Source organism: Saimiri boliviensis, chromosome 4 (genome assembly GCF_048565385.1).
Source record: "Saimiri boliviensis isolate mSaiBol1 chromosome 4, mSaiBol1.pri, whole genome shotgun sequence".
NCBI lineage: Eukaryota > Metazoa > Chordata > Mammalia > Primates > Cebidae > Saimiri > Saimiri boliviensis.
Window position 1 is genome coordinate 149,313,059 of NC_133452.1, and position 20,691 is coordinate 149,333,749.

General features: G+C 38.5%; 1 protein-coding gene across 3 annotated transcripts in view; it reads left to right on the top strand.

Annotated features, from left to right (window-relative positions):
- Positions 1-20,691, top strand: part of SMIM13 (small integral membrane protein 13) — a 109,255-nt gene that overhangs the window by 35,123 nt on the left and 53,441 nt on the right. For 2 of the 3 annotated variants that reach the window (XM_074398433.1, XM_074398432.1), the window contains exon 2: positions 14,554-14,630. In XM_074398433.1, coding sequence (XP_074254534.1) covers positions 14,554-14,630 — 77 coding nt within the window. Of the gene's footprint in view, positions 1-6,182; positions 11,074-14,553; positions 14,631-20,691 lie in introns of those variants that run through there. The other variant, XM_003927349.3, reaches the window with a different exon arrangement.

Sequence of the window (20,691 nt, forward strand, 5' to 3'; positions counted from 1 at the left end):
CTTCCTGAACTCCAATAACCATCATTCTACTCTACTCTGCCTCTGTGATATCAACTTTTTTAGCTACCACATATGAATGAAATGATGTGATATTTGTCTTTCTGTGTCTGACTTATTTCACGTAACATAATAACCTCCAGTTCTATCCATGTTGCTGCAACAGACAGGATTTTATTTATAACTGAATAGTATTCTGTTATGTGTCTATGCCACATTTTCTTTATCCATCTGTTGCTGGCACTTAGGTTGATTTCGTATTTTGCTGTTGTGAATAGTTCTGCAATAAACATGAGCATGTGTGTAGTTATCTCTTGAATATACTGATTTCTTTTGGATATATAAACCAACAGTAGAATTGTTGGATCATATGGTAAATCTATTTTTAGGTTTTTGAGGAACTTGAATGTTCTTGGCGGCTGTATCAAAAATCAGTTGGCTGTTAATACATGGATTTATTTCTGGATTCTCTATTCTGTTCCATTTGTCTATGTGTCTGCTTTTATACTAGTACCATACTGTGTTGGTTACTATAGCTTCATGGTACATTTTTAAGTCAGGTAGTGTGATGCCTCTTAGTTGTTACTATTGTCATGTCTAATATAGCAACTGAATAGCTTATTGGCAGTTGTATCTGGCACAGTACTATCTCTCTTAGTTTATTCTTTGCTCAGTCATACTTTTCTTGGTATATATTCATTGGGGCTTTAATAATGGATTTTTTTTCCGTCAAAACAGATGTGTCATGTGTCGTTTTCCCATTCAAGCTGCCCGGAATTTTTAGTCTTATCCTTTGTTCAGACTGTGAACATTCTTTAAAAAACAGCCTGTGGTAGAAGCATCAGATCTTACTAGTCCTAGGTATTATGATATGGAAACACCCCCTCTTCCTGTCCTCCTCCTGTCTCTCCCCAAAATTACACCTCTGTAAAAACTTACTCATTTTACTTGGAGGACAACTTGTTGAACTTTCCTCAGCTTAGTGAATTTACTGCAATTCTTACCACAACTACAATTTATCTCTTTCCTTTGTACTCCCAACCTATCATTACAGTAGTCATTGTCAAAACAAAACAAAACTGAGTGTTTGTTCTTTTTGGCTGCCCAGTAGATGAACTCCATAGTTATATTAGGGGAATTCCACACCTCACAGTGAGAAACAGTGTCACTACTGCATGTTTTCCCCCGGCCCTCACACAGCCTATACCCTGAAAGAATTGAGAGAAAAGTGCACACTGTTCAAGCTTACGTTTCTCCAGATTTGAGGATAAAAATTACAGCAGTATGGAGTTGGTGGAGTGATTCAGCTGGCCAGGGTGGGGAGGGAAGTGGTGAGTAGACATAGTAGCCATAACTTGCTTCTCCAAACATTGGAGTTTTTCTCATTGGCACTGCATTCTGGTTCTGAATTTTGACTTGAAATTGAGTCCTTTACATTGGTTGCTGGCAGTGATTACCAAAAAAATTTCTTTGATTTCTTTTACTAAAATTGGAGAAGAGTCTGTGATCTAGCTAAATTCTCTAATATCCCAAACTTGTGAAAGCTACAGTTGTCCTTAGTTCCTTACCTTGTAGATTTCTGTGCTGAGAGGCTTTTTCTTAACCATCCCTAGAGCACTGTAGTACTTTATGGTGGGAACCCAAGTGGTGAGGCCCTTTATCATAGTCTTTCAGTCAGAAGACTTCCTCACTCTTCTTTATGGTCATTTTATACATTGTAGCCATTGTTGAAGCCTTTGGTTTTAATGAGATCAAGACCATCAATTTTTTTTTTTTTAAGCAAGATTATAATTCTCCAGTAATAAGTTTGCCACTGTAATACCTGTTTAGCCTAATACCCTGATCAAGTGAGTTCTTTTACCTTTTGGGTTACATTTTCAAGTTTAACCTAAGAGTTGAGAAGTTTTCCTTAGTATCTGTTGAAGTGAACTGACGTCGTTAATTTAAGCCAATTAATGGCATCGAGGTATTTACAAAATATAAGTCTACATAGTATTCATGATTTACTTACCAGTTTCTTATTTATCCCAATTACCAAAACCATGTATGTTCTTTGTGGCAAAATTTGGTTAAATACAGAGAAATTAAAAAAACAAACAAAAAAACAATGTGGGTCTCCAAATTGATCTACAGATTAAATCAAAATTCTTACTGCCTTTTTTTTTTTTTTACTCAAATCGACAAGATGATTCTAAAATTCATATGAAAATGCTTCAGAATAGTCAAAACAATCTTGAAAAAGAACATTGATCAATTCACATTTCCTAATTTTTAAATTTAATATACAACTACAGTAACCAACATGGTATGGTACTAGTATAAAGTTAATGGGGTGGAATCGAGAGTCCAGAAATAAACTGTAACATTTATGGTCAATTAATTTTTGACAAAGGTGCCAAGACAGTGTAATGGTAGGGTAGAATAGTCTTTTCAACAAAAGATTCTGGGACAGCTTGATTTCCTCATGCAGAAGAATGAATTTTGACCCCCGTCTTACACCAAAATTAACAAAAGTGGATTAAAGACTTACATCTAAGAGCTGAAACTATTGAACTCTTAGAAGAACTACATAGGTGTAAATCTTCATGACTTTGGATTAGTCAGTGAGTTCCTAGATATGCCACCCAAAGTACAAGCAAACAAAGGGAAAAATGATGCATTAGGCCTCTTTAAAATTCAAAACTTGTGTGCTTCAAAGGACTTTCTCAAGACAGTGAAAAGATGGCCCACAGAATGGGAGAAAATATTTGCGAATCATATATCTGATAAGCATCTAATATCTAGAATATACAAAGGACTCTTACAACTCAATAATAAAAAGACAAGCAACTTAATTTTAAAAATGGGCAAAAGAAATGAATAGCTGAAATAGGCAAATGGGGCCTAATTAAACTCCAGAGGTTCTGCACAGCAAAAGAAATAATCATTAGAGTGAACCGGCAACCAACAGAATGGGAAAAAATTTTTGCAATATACCCATCTGACAAAGGACTTACATCCAAAGTCTACAAAGAACTAAAACAGATTTACAAGAAAAAAACGAACCCATTCAAAAGTGGGTGAAAGATAGGAACAGACACTTTTCAAAAGAAGACATATATGCAGCCAAGAAACATGTGAAAAAATGCTCATCATTACTGGTCATTAGAGAAATGGAAATCAAAACTACATTGAGATACCATCTCACACCAGTTAGAATGGCGATCATTAAAAAATCTGGAGACAACAGATGCTGGAGAGGATGTGGAGAAATAGGAACACTTTTACACTGTTGGTGGGAGTGTAAATTAGTTCAACTGTTGTAGAAGACAGCATGGTGATTCCTCAAGGACCTAGAAATAGAAATCCATTTGACCCAGCAATCCCATTACTGGGTATATATCCAAAGGATTATCAATCGTTCTCTTGTAAGGACACATGCACACATATGTTCATTGCAGCACTGTTTACAATAGCAAAGACTTGGAACCAACCCAAATGCCCATCGATGATAGACTGGACAGGTAAAATGTGGCACATATACACTATGGAGTACTATGCAGCCATAAAAAATGGTGAGTTAGTGCCCTTTGTAGGGACATGGATGAACCTGGAAACCATCATTCTCAGCAAACTGACACAAGAACAGAAAATTAAACACTGCATGTTCTCACTCATAGGTGGGTGTTGAACAATGAGAACACATGGACACAGGGAGGGGAGCATGACACACTGAGGTTTGTGTTGGGGGGCACTACGGGAGGGACAGCAGGTGGTAGGGAGCTGGAGAGGAATAACATCAGGAGAAATGCCAGATATAGGTGATGGGGATGGAGACAGCAAACCACATTGCCATGTATGTACTTATGCAACAACCCTGCATGTTCTTCGCATGTACCCCAGAACCTAAAATGCAATAAAAAAAATAACATATTTTTTTAAAAAAATAAATGAATAGCTGTTTCTCCAAAGAAAATAACAGATGGCTAATAAGAACATGAAAAGATGTTTAACATCATTAGTCACAAGGGAAATGCAAATCAAAGCTTCATGATATACCATCATGCCCGCTAGGATGACTGTAATGAAAAAGCTCGACAATAAAAAGTGTTGGTGAGTATATAGAGAAATTGGAACCTCATACATTGCAGGTGGGAATGTAAAGTGTTGTAGCTACTTTGCAGTTTCACAAGTGTTTAAACACACAGTTACCATATGACCCAGCAATTCCCTTCTAGATAGATATACCCAAGATAAATGAAAACATACATCCCTGGAGAAACTTGTACACAAGTATTCATTGTAGCCAAAAAGTGGCAACTTTGTTTCTTACAATAGCCAGAAGTAGAAACTTCTAAATGTCTGTTGATGAGTCCTTAAACAGGATGTAATACATGTAAAATGGAATATTATTCAACCATAAAAAATGAAGTACTGATGTATACAACCCAATGGACACACTTTGGAAACAGGCTGAGTTTGAAAAACCAGACACAGTCCTGTGAAGTTCAGGGGGAAAAAAAAAATTAAAAAAAAAAAAGTAAAATAAAAACCAGACACATATTGTGTGATTTCATTAAAATGACATGTTCAGAATAGGCAAATCCATAGAGACAGAAAGTAGATTAGTGGTTGCCAGGGGCTCGGGGGAGCAGGGATAGGGAGTGGCTGTTAATGGGTATGAGGTTTCTCTTGGGGTTGATGAAACCATTTTGGACTTTAGTAGTGGTGATGGTTGTACAAGCTGTGAACACTGAATTGTATACTTTAAAATGATGAATTTTATGGTATGTGAGTATTTCTCAATTTAAAAATCCAACAGAAGTGACCTCAGATCTCACTGCCTAAGGATAAGCACAACTGACAACAATTGAGCATTTTAGAAAATGCTTAATGCTAGGCACCTAAGCCCTTTTGTTACCTTCTCATTCAATCCTCGCTATAGCTTTGTGAATCTTTTGTCAGAACTGGAACTACTGACTCCTTCCTCCATGTTCTTTCCACTAATTTGCTGTGCCTGTTTTACAAAGAATTTTGGGTGAAGAGAGAAGATGCTAATTTGGAATATCATTAAAATAATATATTACAAAGTTGGGTGCTTTACTCAAACACACAGTTGACCAAAAAATATTTATGTTTTGGTTCAGGTAGTACTCAGCACTCAAAGCAAAACTTGAGAAATTGATTAAATCTCTGAAATTTGTCTTTAGTGTCAAGGGTTCATAGTATTTTTTTCCCCCAGAGATTGTAAGAAAAAAAAAATTAGAAACTCCCCTTACATAGCCATTTATCTTGGTCTGAATTTACACTGGAAAGAAAAGCTGTTGTATTTTGTTTTCACAAAATATGCCGTGCTTCATTTCTATTCTGTGCAAGTGGAGTCTTTAAAGTAGATAGCATCAAGAAAACAGGTTAGCATGGAAAACCTTGTTACAATGGTTAGTTTCTTTTATGCTCTTAACATTTCAGAGCAACCAAGCATAGGTTCAGAGGTTTTCTCCTGTGTATTCCTTTATTGATTAATGTTTATTTCTTATTAGTGAGCATTTAAAAACCTTACTTAATACTCCTTCAAAAACAAAACTTTTTTTTTTGTTAAAAGAGAATTAGTCATACTTTTTAATGACTTTGAAATGAAAATATTGTATTTTTAAAACCTGTGTTTTAAACATCTTTAAGATACTGGTGCTGTGGCTTTAGTCTTTCATTATATAATTTAAGAAAATATATTTTCTTTGAAAATTATTTCTAGAAACTTATGAATAGCTTGGTCCTGACTGAGTAGTTTTCACCATGGTGCAGTTAAGCCCTACTATTTAAGTTCTTATGCATTCTGATTGAAACAAACTTGCTTTTAGTAAATAAATAGCACTGAGATGAAAGTCCAAGTAAATGGCAAAGTATATTCTTTCTTTCCCAGAAAAATGCTCTCAAAAATTTGATTTTAATAAAAGTAACACTTTTACTTAGATATCATAAACTCATTATGATTTTACTGTAGATGGACTCAGCCTGGATTCTAAATTCTACGAGGATGGAGACTGTTTTTTACCATCACTGTAATCTCAGAGTTTATCTTTATTCCTTGTATAAAAAATGTTTGTTATATCAATATATATTTGTAATATGCCCCCCATTTACTATAATGTTCTGAATTGATAACATTGTGTAATAACTTTTCTTAATGTTTTTGTCTTTCTCTATAGGTTGGTATTTTGTATGGCATCTTTTTTTATCAAAATTCAAGTTTCTCCGGGAACTGGTGGGAGACACAGGATCCCAAGAGGGAGATCATGAACCTTCAGGGTCTGAAACTGAAGAAGACACTTCCTCCTCTCCACACAGAATCAGACCTGCTCGCCAAAGGAGGCCACCTGCTGACGAAGGCCGCTGACCCCAGCCATAGTCCCGTACTCCTGAAGGATGAAAGGCAGCTGCCAGCTTCTGTCTCTTAGTGACTTGGCTTTGAAATTTACTAATGACTGAAGAACAATTTGTATTGGATTTTAAGTATGCCATATAAAATGTAAGCCATATAAAAATAAAGGGAATTAAAACCAAATTGGACTATTATAAATTTCATCTTAAGGTAATCTTTTGCTTCACTAGCTGTCTACTTAGACACTTATTCCTTGGCTTTTGGGCTTATTTTCTCACACTGTTGCAGATCTGGTAAACATTAAAGGCTTGAAAAACCGTATTTTATTAGCCCTAAAATGTTCATTTTTCTCCCCAGTTTAACTTGTCAGAAATTGGGATACATCTTATTACTATCAACCAGGTGATAGTCATGTAATTCTCCTACCTTGTGCATGTGTGAATTTACAGCTTTTCAGTGTGTCTTCCCTTTAACCAACATGTGTATTGTTGGTATCAAATGTGTCAGATTTAATTGACATTTTAAAATGTCTTCAAAACGATTACACTATGATTCAGCATTGAAATGAAAAGATATTGTGTATGCAGAAAAGCATGGATACAGAGCAGCAGGGCACACAATTGATGTCAGTGAAGCAAATATTCGTCACTGGAGAAATGATCGAAATTCCATATTTTCCTGCAAAGCAACAACAAAATGTTTTACAGGAACTAAGAAAGGTAGATACCCACAAGTAAATGAAGCTGTACTACATTTTATCAGGGAGACACAAGCAAAAGGATTGCCTGTCACACGCCAAGCAATGCAATTGAAGGCAGGAGAAATTGCCAAAACCCTGGGAATTGATGAAACAAAATTCAGAGCCACAAGAGGCTGGTGTGACCGATTCATGCACCGAGCAGGACTGTCATTAAGGCATCAAACATCGTTTTGCCCCAAGCTCCCTGCTGCTATTAAACAGAAGACGGCGTTGGAGCACTGTTTCAAGAAGTGCTGTATAACCAGTACTCTGACAACACTGGGGGCGACGTTATATGGAAAAATGGACTGTGGTTTGAAAAGTGATTCAGAAGAGTTGGATTCAGAATATGCAGTTATAATTATTAACCAATTTGTTTCACACATTTTCTTTACATATTTGCAAGATTGATATGATAAAAATCTGTTAAAGTGCTGTTTCAATAAATATAAAAAACGTTTTCTGTGATAAGAAAACATTGTGTCATAGTTTAATGGGCAGTGTTTTTTCTTAGTGATACATACGGTGCATCTTAACAATTGATAGTATCTTAGGTTAAATTAAAAACGGTAGCTTGTAAATTTATTTTTCTTTTTAAGATAGTTATTTATTGGGGAATTTGATTCTGATTCATAATGTTAAAATTGTTATCCTGTGTGAAACATACTTTGGGTGGGGGGTAACCTATTCAAGATTTTAGAGTGGTAACTTAGGAATCTAAGAACTATCTTCTACTTTAGGAAGAATAGGATTAGTTACTCCCTTTGTATAGAAGGACTTTATACTCAAGGAATGTGTTGTGGAGAGAAACACTTCTTCACAAACAATAATTCAGTGACAAGACCTCAAAGGTAATGGGTATTGAGGAAAACAGTAGTGGGTGGAATTACCCGCTTGGCTGTAAAATGACTCTCTTGCCAGCTTTCTCTGTTTGCTTTAACTGAACTCTGGAGTGAGTGTTTACCAGGGAGGAGAGGTAGGACTTAAAGAAACTTCCTGTTTAGTGTTACCTGCTTTGTACCAAGAATGAAATGCAAAGCCAACTTACTTTATTAATCCAAGTTCTTTTTATGTTTTTTTTAAAACATTTATTAAGAACTAGTCATCACAAGATATATCTATTCAACCTCTATTTTATGATGATGTGTTGTTATGCTTGAGCTTGATACCTCATACTTCTTAGAGTTTTGTTTAACAGTTCACTGGCTCTGTCCCAAGTTGTGTTTGTGATGAACACCTCTTTGCTATATTGTAGCTTTTGGAGATACTAAAAGGGAATTCACAGGACATAACTTTAGTTTTATTTATTTGCTAGGGGAAGATTTCCCAGCAGCTGAGAACGAGGCATAGTCTTTCTGTCTTCATTTCTTTATTAGATACACATTTCTATTTTTATGTGACTCTAGGGCATAACAAAACAGTGACAGTTTGAAGCATTAATTTTAATGCTTCATAATAGCTACATATCTTAAAATAGAAAAAAATGCCCCCCAAACTTCTTGGTACTGGGAAGATATTTAAATTAGATTTTTCAGTCTAATGTTTTGAACTATGGATTCTGTTTTATGGTGGGTACCTAAGATTAGATAATAGTTGCTGAAAAACTTAAAAGTAGCTGGTGAGCTTCTTGTGTCAATATTAAAGAATGATGGCTGGCTGGGCGTGGTGGCTCAGGCCTGTAATCCCAGCACTCTGGGAGGCCACAGCAGGCAGATCATGAGGTCAGGAGATTGAGACCAGCCTGACTAACATGGTGAAACCTCTTCTCTACTAAAATACAAAAAATTAGCCGGGTGTAGTAGTGCACGGCTGTAGTCCTAGCTACTCAGGAGGCTGAGGCAGGAGATTGCTTGAACCCAGGAGGTGGAGATCACAGCTGAGATCCTGCCACTGTATTCCAAACTGGCGACAGAGGGAGAGTCTGTCTCATTTAAAATAAAAATGATGGCTGATGTAACTCTCCCCCCAAAATCTAGAAGAGTCGTGCCCAAATTAATACAGGTTAATCTTTGTAGAGATATGTATGTTGGCATTATTTATTGACATTTATGCTTCAAGCATGTTTTATTTTATGTAATTTTAGGAAATATTTAACTTGTGAGATATACCTAAAAGCATACTAATTAGCTCTTAGATTCTCATTTAGGGAGCGTAAAGAAACATCACTGATGCCAATATGAAGATCTACAAACAAATCCTTTGTTTAAAGCTTTTTTCTCTTTGTGCACCTCACAACACACTTACCATGGTACATATTTCTTAATGCCACTAAAAGAGGCAAGATAAATAGTTAACACAGAATTATTTATGTGGTATAGTGTTTCTTTTCCTTTTCCTGTTCAGTGCTTTTATAGCAAACTTAACAGAATTGCATCACAACTACATTTTCAGTCTCAGTGGGAGTGAACTATCCCGTGATTAATTTTAGAGTTGTAACAGTTTATGAGCATTAAAAACACATATATGTATTAGAATCTTGTCTAAACTCCCACAAACGATGATGGTGATCAGCATGCCATCTTTCGAGGATTAATTCTAACATTGAGGGCTGGTAGGTGGTTTTATTTCCTTCCCAACCAGCCATTCATTTCCAAATGTTTTGCCTTTTAAACTTTTTGTGAAAATCGCCTGTACCAATTGCATTGGGTGCGTTGCTCTGATTTAAATGCCAAAAATACTAAATATTTGTGTAGTGCTGTTAAATGAGGTTTTTGATATTTCCATCAAAATGAATATAAAATTCATTTGATGGATTTTGTAGTGATATTTTCATAGTTCAAACAAATATATTGCTCTGTGGTAGACAGACACTTCACAGACATGCAGACCCATTTCTTTAGATATTAGGTTGAAAACCCATTTTAATTTTATTTTGCTTAAAGTTTGGAATATATAAAGTAGTGGATTCACAAAACATGACATCTTAAAACGTGTTGGCCGGGTGCGGTGGCTCAAGCCTGTAATCCCAGCACTTTGGGAGGCCGAGGTGGGTGGATCACAAGGTCGAGAGATCGAGACCAACCTGGTCAACATGGTGAAACCCCGTCTCTACTAAAAATACAAAAAATTAGCTGGGCATGGTGGCGCGTGCCTATAATCCCAGCTACTCGGGAGGCTGAGGCAGGAGAATTGCCTGAACCCAGGAGGCGGAGGTTGCGGTGAGCCAAGATCGTGCCATTGCACTCCAGCCTGGGTAACAAGGGCGAAACTCCGTCTCAAAAAAAAAAAACAAAAAAAAAACAAAAAAAACGTGTTAAAAGATTTGAAAGAGCAATAAAATTGTTGCTCTTTTAAAAGCAAAATTTTGAATAACAAATTTTGATCAGTGATGCAGTCTTTTTAAAATTCAGTTTTCTCAAATAGTATGTTTTAATGTAAGATGTAACTAGGTTTTGCCTGGTAAACTTTAAGTGCTTTTATATTTGAGGTTGACTTTAAGAAGCCATTGAGTAGTCCTCAAAGGTTATGGACGCTCAAGCGACTAATGGAGTAGTATTCTGTTGTGGAGTCTAGAAATAAAGCACCTTGTATTGTCTGCTTCTAAAGTGTCCTAGAGTTTTTAACTTAAAGTGTAAAGGGTAACATTTTATCTTATATCAATGAAAGCTTCGTTTTTCGTTGGTTAGTGTGCGTGTGCTGCCTGTTTCATGGGGACTGTTTAACATGATCCTCCAAGTTGGTTCTCTGCATAACCATTCACCAAATACCGCTGCTGTGCTTCCTTATAGGAAATACTCTGTGCTCTGCTATGAGGCATTGCCATCTTGCTGCTTGACAAATAGGTTTATAAAGATTTAGAATTATGTGTTTTAATAGTACCTTTGTATATATAACAAGATGTAAAATTAAAGATGGGGAATGTGTGTGAATGATCATTCACTGTTTTAAAACTGGTCAGTACTCTAAAGCCTCTGTGGTTTGTATGATTTAATTTTCACTTTAAACAACACAGAATAAATTAAAATGAAAACAAACAAAAGTTGTATGTGTCTCATTGCTAAAGGATAGTAAGTATAAAGAGTGCCTTGGACTTGAAGGGATTTGAAAGCAGCCATTCTTACTAATGGTCCACACTTCCCCTTATTTTTCAAACTCTAAAAATCTAGAAGAAATAATATTTCTTAGTGCCATGAAAGTAAATGACTTAGGACATATATACAGCATTAAATGACTTAGGACATATATACAGTGTGTGTGTGTGTGTCTGTGTATATATATATATAGTGTTAGAGCTATGTTACTACATTTACCTTATTTAACCTTGTTTTCTTCCCATGCAGTATTCAACAGCCTCAAGGTTGTTTTGTTAACATGTTTGTCATAGATCATGTTTCACATTTTTGTTAGTATTAACAATCAGGAAGATGGAGGAAACATCAAAACCAAGTAAAAAGATTGAGGAGTTTCTTTGAGAATGCAGTTGAGGTAGAAAGCCATGAATTTCATTGGCTGAGGGAGTGTTGTGACTTCTGCAGTGCTCAGCTGCTAAGAATGTGGGATGGGAAAAAGTGGATTGGTGCTAGGGTTGGATTTTGCAAGGCAGGTGTGTCTGAAAGGCAAGGTCATTAGAGATTGCTGGAGATTGGCCCTGGAATTTGGGCTGGGTCTTGAGAGAAGTCGGATCAGTAAGGCACTGGTAAACTGGGTGAAAGGGAAGGGATAGAGATTGCAGATAAAATGAATGTGACATGTAGGACAGGAAGTTTGGGATGGAGACTAGGTGAAGTAGTTCTGAGCCGTGACACTAAGCCATAGAAAAGGGGAATCTGAGAACAGTGACTCATTTTAGCATATTATCTGAACCTCAGAATGGCAGCTAATATTTTCCACATGATGGCCACAGTTGGAATGGAGAAGATAACCATGACTTGGGGGCCATGTCAGGGACTTAGAAGACTGATCTTAAGGTCTGGGATGTCCTTCAAAGGAGGAGGGAGCTTCCTGAAAATGGAAGAGGAATGTTCTGGGGGAGCTGTGAGAATGCTCTTTCCTCATCCTGGCCCCCATCCGCCGGGAATCTCCACAAGTGCATTAGTCTATCATGTGTACGTACTTCATATGAATTGTAAGAATGATGCTGTTTACAAAGAACTTTGTGGGGATTAGAGGAGGAAGAAGGGAAGGACAGCAAAAGCTTCACTAAGAATCTTAAAGGATGCCAGACATGGTGGCTCATGCCTGTAATCCCAGCACTTTGGGAGGCCAAGGTGGGCAGATCACCTGAGGTCAGGAGTTCAAAACCAGCCTGGTCACCGTGGTGAAATCCCATCTCTACTAAAAAATAAAAAACTGGGCGCGGTGGTGGGCGCCTGTAATCCCAGCAACTTGGGAAGCTCAAGCAGGAAAATTGCTTGAACCCGGGAAGAGGAGGTTGCAGTGAGCTGAGATCATGCCACCGCACTCCAGCCTGGGTGACAGAGTGAGACTCCATCTCAAAAAGAAAGGAGTAGGAGTTTTCCAGGTAGTGGATGAGGATTCTAGATATAAGAATGTTCACAGGTAGTGTCACCGGAAGGTGCCTTCCTTGGAAGTGACTTCCTTGGAATGACTACAGTTGGTCATTCCTGAAATGGAGAATGCGTGTCGGGGGTGGGTGGGGGTTCACTGTTTTGACACTAGACATACATAGTCTAGATCACAAAAAGACTTTGTGTGCAGTGGCAAAGGCTTTGAAGTTCATGTCATGTGAGACAGAGAGTACTAACATGTTTTAAATTGAGAGAGCACTGATGTGCTTATTTAACATATGCTGAGTAGTTGGCTGACCTTCCAGCCACCTGGACTAGAGGCAGATGGCTTAGCGCGTGCTAACTGCAGGGAGGAGGACTGATTGGAGGCAACAGGTTATCTCTTAACTCGTCCAAGCAAGAAAAAACTCATGGCAGACTGGAAAGGAGCGATGACCATGGGAAATTTGAGGATATGAAAAATCAATAGGACTTAAGATGAGATTGTGAAGGAGAAGGAGAAATGAAGGATGATTTCAGCATTTAAGTTTGCAGTTGGCAAGCTGGGTATCATTCTTGATACTCTCTGATATCCTATATCCAACACATCAGCAAATCTTGCTGATTTTTCCTCTGAAATAGCTCTTGAAACCGTATACTTTCTTCCATTCTTCCATTCTCTTATTACTGTCTGTAGGCAATGTGATGTAGTGGTCATAAAATTAGACATCAATTGCGGTCTGTGAAATTAGACTTGTGTGTGCCTCATTTTTCATCTGTAAAATGGGTATGAATAGTAGTACCTCTCTCAGAGGGCTTTTGTAATGGAGGAAATGAGTCTATACCCAAAGCTTTTAGAAGTGTGCCCAGCATATAGCGGTTATTTCCTGCTATGAAAATGCTCACTTGGGCCACTGCAGTAGTGGCCGTTTCTAATAACTACAGCCCATCTTTTGTATTTTCTTTTTCTTTTTTGGTACGGAGTTTCCAGGCTGGAGTGCAGTGTCAGGATTTCGGCTCACTGCAATCTCCACCTCCCAGGTTCCAGCGATTCTACTGCCTCAGCCTCCTCAGTAGCTGAGACCACAGGCTTGCGCCACCATGCCCAGCTAATTTTTATAATTTTGGTAGAGATAGGGTTTCACCATGTTGGCCAGGATGGTCTCGATCCCTTGACCTTGTGATCCGCCCGTCTCAGCCTCCCAAAGGGCTGGGATTACAGGCGTGAGCCACTACCTGGCCCATATTTTCTCATTGTTACCAAGAATGAGTTTTTCACAACTCAAATTTGTCTTCTTGCTTACAACATGTGAATAGGTTCCCATTGCTTCTAGAAAAAAGGTGGAAAATCTTCAGTGTACCGGTGACACGCTGCATGTTTGCATTTGCCGTCTCTCCAGCAGCGTCTCATCCTCTTACTCGATATGCTCATGGCCACGCGAGTCATCCCTCAATTACGCACACATGCCGTCCTGAGACATCCCCGCCCTGCTCACTGGATCCTTCCACTGGACACGCCCCTCACTCAAACCCTTGCCTTCTCTCTCCTTCTCTTCCAGTCCTTCTTTCAATTTAAGCTCACAAATCACTTTCTCAGGGAAGTGTTCTTTGAACACAGCCCCCTTCCCAGACAAACTCTTTGGAAAGACAAACTCTCACAGAGAAGTCTTCCTTCCCTCAGTGGGCTGAGCCCACACAAGAGTTGAACATTTGTTGGTAGATTTTTTAAAAATTAAGTGCCTCCAGTCCCACTATGTTGAATTAATTAAACAGTATTTCAAGATAAAGTAGAACTTGTATCAAAATAACATTTTGGCCTGCAATCTTTTTGTTGGAATCTGAGAGTTTAAAGTATTATAAAAGATGCCCTGCGCCTGCCTAATGAGCGTCTCCTGAAAGGGGCCATTTTCTTTAATCAGTAAACACAGAAGTGTGTGTTCGTGAGATACATATTCTTCATGCCTCTAATGCTGCATCTTCTGTGTCCGTTTCAATCCATCTCTTCTGCAAAGGTCAAAGGATCCCGTCCGGTGCTATCAGAAGAGCAGCTTGTGACCACGAGGTGGCGACAGTTTTCAAGAGTTGGCAGGTAAGGACCCTTTCTATTCCAGTCTGGTCAGGGCTGTGCTCCTTTAAAAGGGTGTCGCTGGGTGGAAGTATGGTAACTATATGGCACCTTGTTTTGTGTCATAGGTATTTAACCTAGCCTTCTTTACCTTAAAGCAGCTGGGGCGAGCATGTGAGTTGTTGATCAAACTGGAGCGCTTGAGAGTGAGGGGAGGAGGGTGGATTATACATCACTGGTCCAGGACAACAGATATAACCCAGGATCGTGCCGGCCACACAGGGGCATTTTTTTTCTCCCTCTAAGGCCAAGTCAGGTGACAATATTTACAGTCTCTCTGACACCCACTGATGAACACGTGAATTTGGAGAGAAAAGGAGTGTTCCCAAACAACATGTGAACGTTTTCTCCCTGTGCAGGGCTCCAAAAAGTAAATCATTTCAGCAGATGAGTGAGGAAAGTATGATTGATCCAAAGGCGCACATATTTATTTGTGGGAGTCAGAGAAACCCACCTTTGGTGGGATATCTTGGAAATAGTGAATCTTTTAAAAAAAAAAATTGTTTTTGAGAGATTCTCACTCTGTGCCCAGGCTGGAGTGCAGTGGTGTGATCTTGGCTCACTGCAACCACTACTTCCTGGGTTCAAGTGATTCTCCCAGAGTAGCTGGGACTACAGGCCTTAGCCACTACTTCTGGCTGATTTTTGTATTTTTAGGAGAGACAGGATTTCACCATGTTGGTCAAGCTGATCTCAAACATCTGGCCTCAAGTGATCCGCCTGCCTCAGTCTCCCAAAGTGCTGAGATTGCAGGTGTGAGCCACTGTGCTTGGCAGATTTTTTATAGAGTCAAATATACTATCGGTATTTATTAAATAGCTCCTGGATTTGTAGTTTTAATTAAGAAAATCTTTGCCACTCTTATAGTAAATTCATACTTGTTTAGATTTTCTTGCAAAATTTTAATCTCGCTTTCGTATTTAAGTATTTAATCTATTTTGTTTCTCTGTTTTTTTTTTTTGTTTTGTTTTTTGTTTTTGTTTTTGTTTTTTTTTTGGAGATGGAGTCTTGCTCTGTCACCAGGGTGGAGTGCAGTGGTGCAGTCTTGGCTCACTGCCACCTTCACCTCCCGGGTTCAAGCAATTCCCCTGCTTCAGCCTCCTGAGTAGCTGGGACTACAGGTGCGTGCCACCACGCCCAGCTAATTTTTGTATTTTTAGTAGAGACGGGGTTTCACCATGCTGGCCAGAATGATCTCGATCTCCTGACCACATGATCCACCTGCCTCAGCCTCCCAAAGTACTGGGATTAGAGGCATGAGCCACTGCGCCCGGCTGGGTTTATTTTTATATGATATGATATGAGGTAGGAACCTGGGTTTTTGTTCTTTCACATCCACATACGACAAATGCCTGGAATTTTTTTTTCTTTTTTTTAAATTGCATTTTAGGTTTTGGGGTACATGTGAAGAACATGCAAGATTGTTGCATAGGTACACACATGAAATGCCTAGAATTTTAATTTTAGACAGGGGGTGATCTTCCCCTTATCGTAGTCCCTGCACAGATGACCACATTTCTTGTGTTTCCTGGGCCGTGTGCAGATGTTTCTAGTCCACCTTTCATAAGCAAGGCTCAGTGATTCATGCCAGGGCATGGTCCAATTTCTTTGCCTTCTGAAGTTTGGAGGTCACATCTGTCCACGTGAGCTAATACGCCAGGTCCTAGGGCCTCTATCAGGATGGGATAAAATACTGCCATTGTATCCAGCTCCTCTATGGTTTGCAGTAGGAGGGAAGGCTTGTCTGCATTACTTTAGTTTGTGGTCTTGCCAGAAAAGATCCCTAATATTGGATGTTTATTTTCAACATTGAAAACCAAGTACAGAGCACCTCTGGGTCCTGTGTGAAATGAGTCCCCCTGTACCTGTCACCAGCATGGGGCTCCGTGGTTGCCACCTTCAGGTTCTGTTCTGTACTGCCAATTCCCATTAAATGTCAGGTCCCATTCCCGTGTATTAGCCAGCCTCCTGCCCAGAAGACTTGTAATCTTTGGGGTAGTTGTTCTTCTTTGGTCTTTTTTTTTTTTGAAACAGAGTCTTGTTCTGTCATCTAGGCTGAAGTGCAATGGTGCCATCTCAACTCATCACAACCTCCGCCTCCTGGGTTCAAGCAATTCTCGTGCCTCAGCCACCTGAGTAGCTGGGACTACAGGCACGCACCAGCAGACCTGGCTGATTTTTGTGCTTTGAGTAGCGACGGGGTTTCACTATGTTGGCCAGGCTGGTCTCAGACTCTTGACCTCAGTTGATCTCCCTGCCTCGGCCTCCCAAAGTGCTGGGATTATAGGTGTGAGCCGCCCCGCCCCGCCAGTAGTTGCTTTTTAAACTGGAAAGAAAGCAGTTGGTTCGAGTTTTTAAGTACTGTTGTTAAGTCTATGAGGCATGCTTTCGAGTGAACTTAATGTGCATGAAAGAAATTAGATTGAGAAACTTGAGAATAGAGTCCCATGAAAGTGTATAGTCCAGGCAAAGGATCTTACATCCTTTTGTATTTGCTGGCATGACAAAAAACACCAAGCATTTTCTTCTGTAGGTCAGAATACTAGAAGTATGTTATGCTGTTTTTCTTGTAGTTTCCTTTTTTGTTTGTTTATTGACTTTTTGTTTGTGAGGAGAGTGATTGACACACGGAAATTTACTTAGTATCAGATAAGAATCAAAGAATAGCTTCACATTTTCTCTTTCTTTCCCTGCCTACCATCTCTTCTTTTCACAGGTATTGAAAGCTTCACTTTCTTTTTTTCTTTTTTTTTTGAGACAGAGTCTCGCTCTGTCACCCAGGCTGGAGTGCAGTGGTGCAATCTCGGCTCACTGCAACCTCCGCCTCCTGGGTTCTAGCAATTCTTCTGCCTCAGTCTCCCGAGTAGCTGGGACTACAGGCACATGCCACTATGCCCGACTAATTTTTTGTATTTTAGTAGAGATGGGGCTTCACCGTGTGGCCTAGGCTGGTCTCAAACTCATGAGCTCAGGCAATCTACCCGCCTTGGCCTCCCAAAGTGCTAGGATTATAGGCGTAAGTCACCGTGCCCGGCCAAGAGTTCAATTTTTTATAAAAGGATAACATTTCCTGTGCCAGAAGGTAAGTGTAGAAGAGCCTAGGCCATGTGTAAATAGGGTAAAAAGGAGAAGTGTAGCTCTAAAGTTATGCTACTTTGGAGGACCTCTTATGGAAATAAATTTTATTTTCTTAGTCATGTGAATTTCATGCATTAGCTGTCAATAGAGAAGTATCTGTTTCTAAAGGTGGTTTAGATACACCTGGAAATCTTTCAAATACTAAAAATATGATTTCAAAAAGTCTCCTTGCTTTCTTTTTCTGTTTATTTGTTTTAAAAGCTGTTGTCTCCATATAGGAGTTCCATTTTTGGTAATGGAGGACTAGGTAATTCAGACCAGCTCTCTTGTTCATGATAACTAGTAAAAGCTAGATGAAATATATAATCAAGTTTTAAAATCATGAAGAGCTAAAGGATCATAAAGATTTACTGGCCAAGATCGGGGAGAGGATGCAAATCAGGAGAGCGAGCTTCATATTTAAGGCTTCTTTTGTCCTGGGGAACATCTGCACATCTTCAAAGGGCAACTGAAAGACAGAGTTGCAGTTTAAGAAATCTCTTGAGCCAGAGAGAAAAAGCTGTGGTCTGGAGCCTGCCAGGGGCAGAAGTCTTGGGAGGTTCTCTACACATTGGGATTGGAGCCCTGAGGAGCTGTCCCTAGAAGGAAGGGCGAAGAGAACTAAATGAGTCTTTATAAGGCTCATAGCCTCTTTTCAGGTGATTCTGCAGGCCTAGAAAACCTGAAACTCTAAAATTAGACTAGGGGGAATCCGGATTGCTAATAGTGCCCCCAGGATTATGGAATAAGCAACAAGAATTCTCTCTGGAGCAAGATATGTTATTCTAGGCTTCAAATTACTTCTACAAATAATTTTTCAAAACCAAGTGTCTGGCACGCAATTTAAAAAAGTAGCACAGCCCTACTTCTTTAACATAATAAAATTGTGTGTGTGTGTGTGTGTGTGTGTGTGCGCGCGCGTGCGTGTGTGCATGGCAATCCAAAAGCCAGCCTCATACTTAATCTTCAAATGTCAAAGATTTTTGAGAAGATTCTCCTAAAGTCAGGAATAAGACAAGGATGTCCACCATCTCTACAATTGTTGAACATTGCACTGACATGTTACCTAATGCAATTAAACAGGAGAAAACAATTAGAAGCATAGAATTGAAAAGGAAGAGACAAACTGTCTTTGTTCATGGAAAATTTAACTGTCTATCTGAAAAACCCAAAAGAATCAATGGGCTGGGCGCGGTGGCTCACGCCTCTAGTCCCAGCACTTTGGGAGGCCGAGGTGGGTGGATCACGAGGTCGAGAGATCGAGACCATCCTGGTCAACATGGTGAAACCCCGTCTCTACTAAAAATACAAAAAATTAGCTGGGCATGGTGGTGCGTGCTTGTAATCCCAGCTACTCAGGAGGCTGAGGCAGGAGAATTGCCTGAACCCGGGAGGCAGAGGTTGTGGTGAGCCGAGATTGCGCCATTGCACTCCAGCCTGGGTAACAAGAGCGAAACTCCGTCTCAAAAAAAAAAAAAAAAAAAAAGAATCAATGGAAAAGTACTAAAACCATAAGATAATAAAGTAGCAGTGTATAAAATGAGTATACAGAAATCAATAGCTTTCATATGTATAAAATAAGCAGTTTGAAGAGAAGACCCTGTGTGTAATAACAAAAATTTCAATACCTATACATAAACTTAATAAGATAGGCAAAAACAATAGGAAAACCATAATACATTCTTGAAGGGCTTAAAAATAATTGTGAACAAATTGAAAAACATACCGTATTTTTGAAGGAAAAATTCAACATGGTAAAGATGATACTTCTTCCTAAAATAGTTATAAATTTAGTGCAACCTTAATAAAAATCTCCTCAGATTTTTTTTTTCCTGGAACTAGACAAGTTGATTAAAAAGTTTATATGAAAGAATAAACAAGTGAGAATAGCCAGGAAATACTTGGAAAGAACAGTAATGTAGTGCGTGGCTAATCCTCTTAGAATGTAGTAAAACATTTTAAATCCTCTAAATTAAAGCGGTGGGATACTGGCTCAGGAAAAGACTTACAGACCAGTGGATCAGAATAGAATATACAGAAATACATGTGTGTGTGTGTGTGTGTGTGTGTGTGTGTGTGTGTGTGTGTATATAAATGGGAAATTTAGCATATGACAAAGCAAGCATTGAAGTCAGAGGGGAAACATTAAATAATGTTTGGGCAACTGGGTAGCTATAAAGAAAAAGATAATATTGTATCTTTTTCTTAAAATATACTCCAGGATCACTTACAAATGTGTTAGAGATCTAAATGAAAAGCAATGACAGCAACAACAAAATCCATATAAGAACTCGAAGAAAACATCCATTTTATTTTTATCACCCAAGAACGGAGATTTCCAACTATGTAAAAGAAATCTAGAGATAGAGAAGAGATTGATAAATTTGACAACACTGAAAAAAAAGAAGGAAAAACATAAAATCAGCTAAATATACAACAAATAATAAGTATAAATGGACCCAAATATATTAATAATTGATGTTCTATTTGGGATAGCTTATATATTTATATTACAGAGATAAATATATATGATACCCCAATATAAATACATAAAATATCCCAAGTAAAACATGAAGATTATCAAACTAGTTTGAAGAACCAAACACAACTATATGCTACATTTTTGGATTTATTCCAAGAATAAAGCTTGATTAGTACTTGAAAAAAAAATCAGTTTAGCTCACCACATTAATGGAATGGAAAAGGAGGAAACACTTCTACATTCTTTTTATGAAGCCAGCATAATGTGCAAAGGAAATTACAAAAAAGAGCATTCCTGAGTCAGTCTCTATCATGGACATCGATGCAAAAATTCTAAACAAAATATTGGCAAATTGAACCCAGTGGTATATAAAAATGATTATGATCCAGTCAACTTGGGTTTATTTATTTATTTATTTATTTATTT